Genomic DNA, 10,822 nt, shown 5'->3' with positions numbered 1-10,822 from the left:
GGAATATTGATTTTGAAAGAAAATTGTCCTCTCAAAAATTTTCAATTCAGGAGACTGCAGTTTATTCCAATGATGAAAACAATGCTATTCACAATTTAAAAACTACTCCCTTCTAATTGTTTTAAGATTATAGCACATTTTTCATTGATTTTTAAAAGATAGTTAAAAATCTGCTGTACTAGGCAGATCTGTTGAAATCGCACTGGGTTCTAAAGTTTTGGGTAAAATAAAAAATAAAAACTATATAAATAAAAAATAATATATATATATATATATATATATATATATATATATAAAAAGCAAAAATCAGATTAATTAGAAATTAGGGCCTCTTATGTGGCTTGTTAACCTGCTCAAAAGTCATTAAATAGAATAAGAGTTCTAAAGCCCTTACATGCACTGGTAAATAGCAATTATAATTTTTCCAGGTGACAACGTTTAAATCAATACTCATGTGTTAGTGTTAGTACTAAAATATCACTCCCAAAACTCAACTTTTTAATTTGCTTCTTACAGGTAGTCACAGATCCTATCAATTGTATGTGTTTTCTTATACTATTATGCTACTGAAATAACCCTGATAAAGAAAATGAATCTGAAAAGAACCCAGGAAATAATCTACAGTCCTGGCACTGACTTGCTGTCCTTAACAGGCTGTATATGATTGTCTCTTTCTGTCCATATCCCTCTACAAACGCCATACTCCATGAGGGCAGAGGCCCCTGTCTACACTGTTCACCAGTATCCTCAAGTCCAAGTCCTCGAACCACCACATTATAGGACATTAACAGATATTTGCTGAATTAAATTGTCTTGTCTCTCCAATAGCAAGGTCAGGCAGGATATGTCATTAGGGCTCAAATTCTGGAGTGTTTCTAGGGAAGTGTTACAGAGAAGCTTAAAATATTAATTGATCCAAGGGATAAAAGAAAAAAAAAATTTCCTTTGCCTCAAAGACATAATGCCCTGAGAAAGTAAGGCAATAAGTAGGTAATTACAACAGTTTAATCAGTGGTATGAGAAATGAAAAATACTTCATTTCTCTTTAAAAATGAATACACTTAGAATATAATTCAAACTCCTTAACATGAAGAAGTCCTACGTGGTCTGATCTGTCACATTCCCCACCTCATTTCTTATGCTTTCATCTCTGTTAAGTTGCTCATAGCGTGTCTCTTCCCACTAACCTGCAACATCTTAAGAGGACAAACTGTTATGTTCTCAGCTGTAGTAGCTGTAGTTCTACTACCTTGAACTGAACTTGGCACATACTAGGCATAAATTAAGATGTGCTGAATCAATCAGTGGTAAATGTAAGTAAAGGGGGCTACAGAACACTAAAAGGAACAGTCTTTTGAAGAATGAGAAAATAACAGAGCTAAGAGATAGAAACCAATTTCATGTGCTATGGTTTGAGTTCCTGGTTAAGCTACACCTGAATTCAGAATAACTTAACAAAAAGAAATGTGAATGAATATATTTCCTTTTTGTCTAATCCAGTTGAGGTGGGTTTTCTCTCACTTGCAACTGGAAGAGCACAACCAAATACAGCTGCCATTCAGTGGAATCACAAGTTGGGATACTGGAAGTGCATTACAGTTCTATTTAAATAAGAATACTGTGACATTAAGAGTTGCTCTGAATACAATGATGCTGCCTCATGGAGTGGTAGACTTCCTCTCATTGTAGGAGTCGAAGCAAAGGCAGTGAGGCCTTGTGAGTGGTTATTACGCGTTAGGCTAAATACTTTCTGGGTTTCCTTCTTACTTAAGCTTCCATAACTCCACAAACAAAATGTAGGCTGCATTTTATTAAATGCATGAAACTTTTGAATACTTTTGATTTTGAACTTGTCTATCTTCACCTTAGAATGTTACATCTCTTTATTTGTTTTGACTCTTACATCTACATCCTTAATTACTGTATTGTTTTCTATCCACTGTCCACTATCCAAAGCATTTAGTAGACTACTTTGCTGTCAAGAAAAATCTATTCATGATGAAATCTATCAAATAAATATGCATATATGCTATTTTCATTAACCTAAATAAGACAGTAGCTGTAATTTTAACAAGTTTATACTGTAGAGTGTTTCTGAAAGAGACCATTTAAATTCTTCATGCTTTATGAATAAGAAAGAAGGTTTAAACAGAATATATTTAATTAAACAAAGAGAGAGAATCAAATCTGAGGTTTAGAGTAGCCCTCCATTATGTCACTTCTCAATTCTCTATTTAAACAGTTCCAAGCCAGGTGAGGGCTAAAAAAAGGTAAAAAATCAGTAGCTCAATTGAGGCTCTGATCAATAATTTAGGATAGGAAATAAAACATTTTCATTAATTTGAAGTACCTTTTAGGAAGCCAAAATGATTCATGATTCCCTAAAAGATAACAGAAGTGTGCTTTTGCGCTCTCATTCTCTGACGTAGTAATTGTCTGACTTATCATGTGACAAGGAGAAAATTCTGAGATGTCCTAAATTAAATTGCAGCAGGCCAGAAGGTGAAAGGAAGAGACGAGAGAGGTTAATGAGTTAACAGCTGCAGGCAGAAACCAACAAAAGTCTGATAACATCCCCACATGTATGTTGAAACTTTGAATTAACTGCCAGGTCATCATTTTTGCAATTGTCTAGAGACAACTGCGAATAGCCACCACCTGGTGCTACCGCATGACATTTTCAGACTGCCGCTGGAAAGAGCGAACACTTCCTCCTTAGGCGCTATGTTCCTATCCATTCCGCAAGGATCCCCGCTTCACCTTCTCTCACACGCTTCATCTATAGCCAATGCAAATTCTTTCACAGCGACTCACATCGTCCTTCCCACCGCTGTTTGTGTAAAAGAGCCCTGTCAAGCCCAGGATGTGGAGGTCCTGTCTTCTCCATGAAAAGCTGCTGCTGGTGGTTTATACTGTATTTCCCAGGGCCTAGGGACCTAGTTAGTCCTTTTTCTGGCTAGCATATGGCTCACTAAACCCTCTTTTAGAAAAGCTTTGGCCGTGAAAGCTTCTGTTCAACACATGGTTAGCCATGATAGTCACTGAGGTTGTACTAGAAACTCCTCCTGCAATGGGAATGTCTTTGCATAGTGTTCTGTGTTTCTTCTCTACACTATTTAGGTGTTACCTGCCTGGTTTTGAAATTAAAGTGCTTTCATTGGATGGTGACTCTGCTTCAGGTTGGACCGATTTTAGAGGGCAACTGGCACTTAAAAAAATGCGATTGTGTGGAGCTTCCTGTGTCTGCACATGCTCACATCGTCTCCGTTTGCATTATTCAAAAGCTTTGACCTGGCGCATGAGAGCTGGTTGCTATGTTCAGGACAAAAATCAGTATACTGGGAAGCATAGGCCGGGCCAACTGAATTCAAAGGACATTACCTACATCCCTCTGCATATTTTACCTTTTTAAAAAATGCCAATAATATGACTAATCTATCTCTTTGCTTTGTACTTTTCAGTTTTATGTTACAAATGTGACAACCCCCCCATAAGAATATATCACCAAATGGCCTACTTGTGTATTTAATATCGCTGTCCACAGAAAATCCCCTGTTTAAGTACCAAGCTGTTTGAGAATCTTGTCACCTGAATACAGATGCAAAGGAAAGGAGGAGGCTCATCGCAGGGGTTCTGTTGATAACACTTCATTTAACATATTTCAGTTTGGCAACATGGGACTACAAAGAAAAAACTATTTGATTTAAAATGACGGAGACTATGTTATATCCACTGTAAATATGTCCCATCCAGGAAGTGATGATAATGATAACGGGCCGCATTTACAGTTTAACACTATGGGGTGATTCTTCTCAAATGAATTCACCTCTTGTGCATGACACAGGCATATCACATCTCAAAAGCTCACAAAATAGTTATTTCATAGATATGGAAATACGGCAGCGAGAGGGGTATGCAACAGCTATTCAACATAGCACAAAGCAGCTGTACAGAGCAAGGTATTAGGGAGATTCTAGCATTTAATTGATATGCCAGACAGTGTTTAACACATAAGAATAGAAAATGGCCACTTTGTATGTGGTTATAATTAGCTCAGACTAACATCCCTTTCTCTGAAGTTTTAGGAGAAATGAAAGCTAAAACATACCAGGTCCAACATTTTCAGGATGGATCAGTGATTTTATTTCATCTTACATATATAGACGAATGGCAGCTGCTCTTTTATTAATAGTACTTAAGCATTGTGGGTTACTTAATAGATACTACATTTCTATCCCTGTGTGGTGAGTAATAAATGTTTGAGATCTTGACCTGGAAAGCTCTAAGAATAAGTCAAATGGTAGTAGCTGAGGGACGTCTATATTTTGGAAATTACATCTTAGCAACTATTATTACAACTCAAAATTTTTCACGGCCAGATAAAACATGGAAAGCACCAAATGAAGTTACAGTTACACTGAGCAGTGCTTTTTGAACTTTTATCATGGAAACACTCCTGTGGAGGCCTTAGCGCTTCTCTATATCAAAATTATGAAATCTCTTTGATGTCTTGTGCTTTATCTTGAAAGGATGTTTTCGTCAAATATTAAAAACAGTGTTTTTATCATTAGGATGGGTGGTGGTTTGACTTAGCTGTGGTGACGATGGATGTGCACTTTTGTGTTCAGCCTCACCCTCCCCTTGGTGCCATCTAGAACACGGTCTCAGAACTAGCAAAAAAGGCTTTATTTCCCAAATCTCCTGTTAGAACTAATTTTCAATTAAGATGAATCAGGATTATCCTCTGATTTCTCATCCAACATACTGCTAAGTAATCTTGTGTGTATGTGTACCACCATTTGTGACTCACAGTATTAAACTGCAAAATTCTACCCTGCAGATCTGTGTGTATTGATATAATGTTTACTTGATAGCATGAAACTACACAACGGGTGCCATCGCAGCCAAAAATAGGTGCCCTGATAGGAGGCATCGCACTTCTAACATTACTAACACAGGCACACGGCGACCAAATCAGAGGAGAGCTTTCCTGTGCCTGTGAAAGAGGATCCGATAACAACACAGCTCCCCTTCTTGCTTCTGAATTCGAAGCAATAGTGACAAGGATATTGCAGCTGAAAGAATCTGATTCTGTCTGGTAAGCTGGCCAGAACTGTTTCTGGCTTGTTGCAAAAATATTTCTTTTTCTTGTCATAACTCCCAGGTGCTACTGCTGAGTAAATGGGAACATCATTGCCAGACATACTTGAAAAGAACCAAAAAAATGGATTCAGACAATCTCTGTGCTCCTGTCATTGATAGAGACACAACTGGACCGGGGTAGGACTAGGGTCATAGCAAGGTTAAAAGAAAAACACCCAGAAATTCTGCCTTGTCATCAGCTTTTCAAACTATCTACTGTTGGTTACTGCGAGCAATATGTAAGTTTTCATTAGATACCAAGCGACACTTAGGAGTATTTACAAGTTGGCCTTGTATTTTTTCCAAGAGATGGCTACTTTTGCAAAGGGAAAACACTTAAAATATGAAGTTCAGGTGGTTAGTACCTCTATGACACATGAGGACTTCTTGATAACATGGGATGATAAGCCTATCCATTACCAACAATTGTGTGAGTTGTGTGTGAAACTGAGGAAAAAGACTCTCCTCCCAAGAAAACTAATTTAGGCTGATATTAATTATCTTACTAAAAAACAACTTATTCTTACAAAACAAATGTGATCAAGAGATCAATTACTATCACAAGGCAAAGACCATCCACAAATAATACAGAAAATCATTTCAATAAAGAAATATATGGTACAGAAATGAAAGTCACTGAATGCATTATGTCCATACTGTGGCAGAATCCTAAACAATAAACAAATTAAGAAATATAAGCAGATTCAAAGCAACAATGGTATATATAAGATTCAAGGACCAATACTGCTAAACAATACCTTAACTAAATAATTTTCCTCAATATGATAAGTAGGATTATTTCTAAAATTCCTTTAAACAGGATTTCTTGTGCACAAAAGTTCAAGATTTCATACTTTCTTGAATGTTATTTATCAATATTTAGTCATAAACACAGCTGTGAGGACACACATCAGCTACCAGAATATCTCTTAAGAGTTAAATATATTTCCTTTTGTTGATCAATGAAAGAAAAAAAGTCCTGGAGCAGAACTAAGAGGAGAAAAAATTATATACTTGCTAATGAGACAAGTGTACATGTATTAAGATTTTATGTAACAGCTGAGAAACTTTAAAAATCTGCTGATGATCTGAATTTCTAATCTTTGGCAAAATAGAACATGTGGAAAAAAAACCAAAAACTTTTTTTGGCTTGTGCCTAATACAATCAAAGCATTAAAAAATAAAGAAAAGGTAACCAATGACAATATGTCAGGCCTTAATGGAAACAGTTCACAAACAATAAGTTCAAGGACATATATAACTCCACAAGCAACACTACCGGTATTCTCCAATGCAGATTCTGAAGAGACCAGATTGCTTTTCATGTTTTCAAATTTCCTGCACACATTTCCTGCATGCAGTTTTTAGAAGTTCACTGTGAGTCCTCTAAAGGTTTCTTTATCATTTAATATTATAAATAATTATGTTCCTAGGAGGCAGTTCAAAGCTCAGTACAGCACTCGTACAATACCCCAGGCAGGTCAGGTGACCTTTCTCCAATTCTCCTTTCTCTGGTGTTGAGGACAGACAAAGTGATATGTCTGTCATACGCCATTACCATTAGAACAGAATCTTGTTCTTTTATTACAACTGAACTCCGCCAGATTTCTCAGCAGGAATGCTAAGTGAAATCAATGTCTTGGATTTCCAGGCTGAGCTTGGAGGTCACAGCCACTCTATCATTTCTCAGCATTATCCTTTCTCGCGCGCGCACACACTCCCCAAGCCTCCAACTGGCACACAGCAGATTGAAAACAGCATGCATCAGAGGACTCATGCTGTACAATTTTACAGTCTTTTGGAGCCCCCTCCTTTTGATTCCCCCCTTCCGTTTTTTTGCAAATTGCAAATAAGTTTTGTTTGTGTCCTTCTCTAGAGTTATGAGTCAAAGGCAAAGGCACACCTAGGAAGAAGGGCAGGCGATAAAACCCAGGGAACATGGCTGAGTTTTGACAGCTGCCAATAAGATCGTTTTCTTTACATCATCACACGGATGGGCCTTATGATTCCATTGTTTCAAACAATAAATGTAGTTTCAAGGTAAACCATCAATCTGGTTTATGCCAGGTAGGTATGGAGACAGCACGCACACAGCCCTTTTATAAAATAACTCTATGACAGCAATAGAGACATGAAAATTCATTAATAAAGGACCCAGAAAATGCGCCCAGGATACTAAGAATTAATTGTATCAAATATAAATATTATAGTAAATGACAGCCATTATGTATACATAAAATAACTTTGTGAAGTCAAAATATTTATTACACTATGTATAAATGTCCATTCCAGGTTGTAAGACACTAAATTCATGCTTCTTTGTTTACTACTGGTTTTATTGTTTTGCCTATGTTCTTCCTTAAAATGACAATAGTAATAGTCATTGGTCTGGTTGTTTTTAACCCACTGAACTTTACTGCTGAGCTAAAACACCAACACATTTAAACCATCTTTTCTGACAATAAGAGTAGTTGTAGACAGCATACTGGAGGGCCCTGAGCCAAGGAAGGACACATTTTCATTAAATTATTGTTGTTACTTAAAAAGGAGCCCTTTGTCCATCAAATTTTTATGTATTTTATAATAATTGCAGATGGAAGGATATACAACATCCATAGTTTTATTAAACTTCATATGACAGAAAATTCATGAGGGCTAATTTTCAAACAGTAACTGAACTTTAAATATAAATATATTTGTTAAATTATATATAATCATAGCTAAAGAAACACAGTCCAGTTTTTCACTAGTACTAAATAAACAGAGGTACATGAAAATGTGGCAGAATTCTAATATCACTTAAATAATCAGTCTTTGTACCTCGTCTATGGGGTTCTATGAATGTTTAGAACCATAATGTTTAGTCCATAGAGCAGTGTCCCAACCTTGGCAAAGCAAACCTTTAGTTATTTTGACATTTGCCATGGATACCTAAGAGTGTATCACTGTAGCAACTGCTCCATAAATATCTGAATGGATGAATGAAGGAACGAATGGATACATAAATGAATGAGGTTAACTAACATCACAAGCTTCATGATTAAGTGATTTGGGAAGAAGGCACTAATGATAATTTTTTTAAAAAGATAAATAAATAATAAAATGAAATGTGCTAATGTAAAGCATCATTATAAAGCGTGAGGTAAAATCACATTAATAAATCAAGGAAATAAACAAAGAACAATCCCTCACAGAGTTATGTGTATGTGACAATGATTATGCCGCTACAGCTATTTATCTTACTCAAAGTTAGTCTGTATATGTAATATATTAAAACTGCTGGTCCATGGAGACAACAAAATTAAATCAAAATTTTAATGCTTTAAAATCAAATTTTAATAAATAAATTTTATAATTATTACCAAGTATTAAAAATGTATATTCTGCTATCATTATAAAGAAAAGCAGAGCAGGCCTTAGGTATACATTTAGCACAGAACATGCGAGGTTCATTATACAGCTGAAAGAGATCTTAGAAATGGTACATGTATATTTCCTAATGTCACAGTAGTGTGTGCAATATTCCGCACTATGTATTTGCCCATATTGCTGGTGAATCATGTTCTAAGGTCCTTGTCCAGGTTAAGTTATACTCCCAAATACATTTATCTCTTAATAACACGGCAAAGGACTTTGGAGTTTTGAGAAGGTAAAGACTGGGGTGCACTTTCCCAACTGATTCTCTTTCCCAATTTCCTCTCTGGATTAATACAGTAACTGTGAAAAGTGTCTGTCAAGGCACAAGAGGATTTAAACAATTCTTGGATTTTTTTTCTCTTGCAATACTTTCTAATTTTTTTCTCTGTGTAGTTTTTCAACTATTGTGACTACTCTTAAACTGTTACTCTTTAGACATTTGAGCATGGCGTGCATGAAATGAACAGAAGCAATTTTCTAAGTAATTTAGCATAAGGCAAAAACATTGTTATTTTGGGGGTCCATTAACTGGGTCAGTTTTCTGCTGAATAGTTTCTAATAGTCAGAAAATATGTGTGATTATTTCCCCGAGTAATCTCATGGAAAACTACTAATGGTTACTCTTCTTACTTCATTCATAGAAAGCTTAATATATTCATACATCATCATGTAAGATCTTCACAAACACAAAAAGTTTTCAATTAAGTTTTCTGCATCTCTTTTTTTCTAAGCCTAGAAACAAATTATTGCCCTGATCCTTTTCCATGTTCTCTCAGTAAATGTTTCTTTAGCTCGCCAAACAAAACTACTTTTAAACAGTCTTACTTCTAACACTGTTCTTATCTTCATATCTTTACAGGATAATCTCATTGGATGAATGCTATTTAAAATTATATCTATGCACCACATTGCAACGGTTATTGATATTTAAATCAAACATTTTCTGTATGCCCTAATCATACGCGTATTTTAAGTTCTATTTCAGTTGCCCTTTCTTTGGGAAACCCCTCCCAGGACTTCTTACCGAAGGTTATCCCTCTGTCTTAATAACATCCATTCTACTTTATCTATAAATCCTTATAAGACTGCATTGCTGGGACATAATAGATACTCAATAAATATCACCGAATGAAAAGTAAAAGTCTAAATGATAAGCTATGTAGCTTCTTCAAAAGGGTACCTTGCTTTTGGGCGGTGGGCTGTTTGTGCTCTTGTCTGTGTGAATGCTGGTAGGAGATACAGCAGCACCGAGGTTGCCTTGGGGTATGCCAGGGAGCTTTCCTCCTGGAGATACCTGCATGGCAGCTAGCTGGGCAGCATACAACTGCTACGGAAGAAAAAGAGAGAGGAAAAAACCAAAACTATCAGTAATAAAATAAACGATTCCCTCAGAAAGTACCTATATGCAGGTGTGGTATTTTTTTTTTCCTATGGGTATTTTTGGTTAGTGCCCTGGAATATAAGAAGCTGTCACTTCAACTTCCATGACTTACTGCTCAGGAGAAATGACAAATACCACATATAAGGAATTTCAGCTTCAGTATGTCAAGGGACTCTAGGCAAATAATAGTCATCCATATTTACTTTTTCCCAATGTCCATGGAAGGCAAGAATATCATTATATGGTTAAGACCTCTTTTTGTTCTATTTTAAATTTTACTCACTGCATTATAAAATAATACAATTTCATGTACAAAGTAATTTTCTTATTATCCATATTGTTTCAAGCCCTGTACTTTCTTTCTTTGACTTGTTAAAATGGGCACCTGTAACAATTTTTTTTTCTGATTTTAGTTGTATAGAACAGCAATTGAGAGGGAATAGAAGGAGAGTATTTGAAAAGCATTATGTGGTCAGTCTACCTACATTTATAAAAATTAATTGGATGCTTGCCAGAACTCCACTTTACTTCATGATATATAAATACAGACAAACGTGAAATTATCTGGAGGATTAGGATTTTAAGGAATACTGTCTAAAATACTCTTTTACTAAGCCATCACATAATAATTCTTATTAAATAACCAGTAAAATATTCTTCAAGTCAATTTAGCAACAAAGGAAATTTTTTTTTTACAATAGCTGTATCTTATAGTATCTTAGAACAAGGAGGTTGTTTTAGATTCAAATATTCACATCAAACATTTAGATTAATACGCTTTTCATCTTCATTTAGCAGTTTTTGAAACTTTTAAAATCTGGATGGGAGAGCAATTATTATTTATAAGTGTGTGTGTGTGTGTGTGTGTGTGTGTGTGTGTGT

At 35.6% G+C, this 10,822-nt stretch overlaps 1 protein-coding gene across 11 annotated transcripts in view; it reads right to left on the bottom strand.

Moving 5' to 3' along the window:
• Positions 1-10,822, bottom strand: part of SOX5 (SRY-box transcription factor 5) — a 987,332-nt gene that overhangs the window by 56,914 nt on the left and 919,596 nt on the right. For 10 of the 11 annotated variants that reach the window (XM_019654616.1, XM_019654620.1, XM_019654626.1 and 7 more), the window contains one exon: positions 9,740-9,886. In XM_019654616.1, the coding sequence (XP_019510161.1) occupies positions 9,740-9,886 (147 nt within the window). The remainder of the gene's footprint in view (positions 1-9,739; positions 9,887-10,822) is intronic. The other variant, XM_019654621.1, reaches the window with a different exon arrangement.

This window comes from Hipposideros armiger, unplaced genomic scaffold (assembly GCF_001890085.2).
Source record: "Hipposideros armiger isolate ML-2016 unplaced genomic scaffold, ASM189008v1 scaffold_227, whole genome shotgun sequence".
Taxonomy (NCBI): domain Eukaryota; kingdom Metazoa; phylum Chordata; class Mammalia; order Chiroptera; family Hipposideridae; genus Hipposideros; species Hipposideros armiger.
Note: the sequence above shows the minus strand (reverse complement) of the source record. Positions and strands in the feature narration are given on the sequence as shown.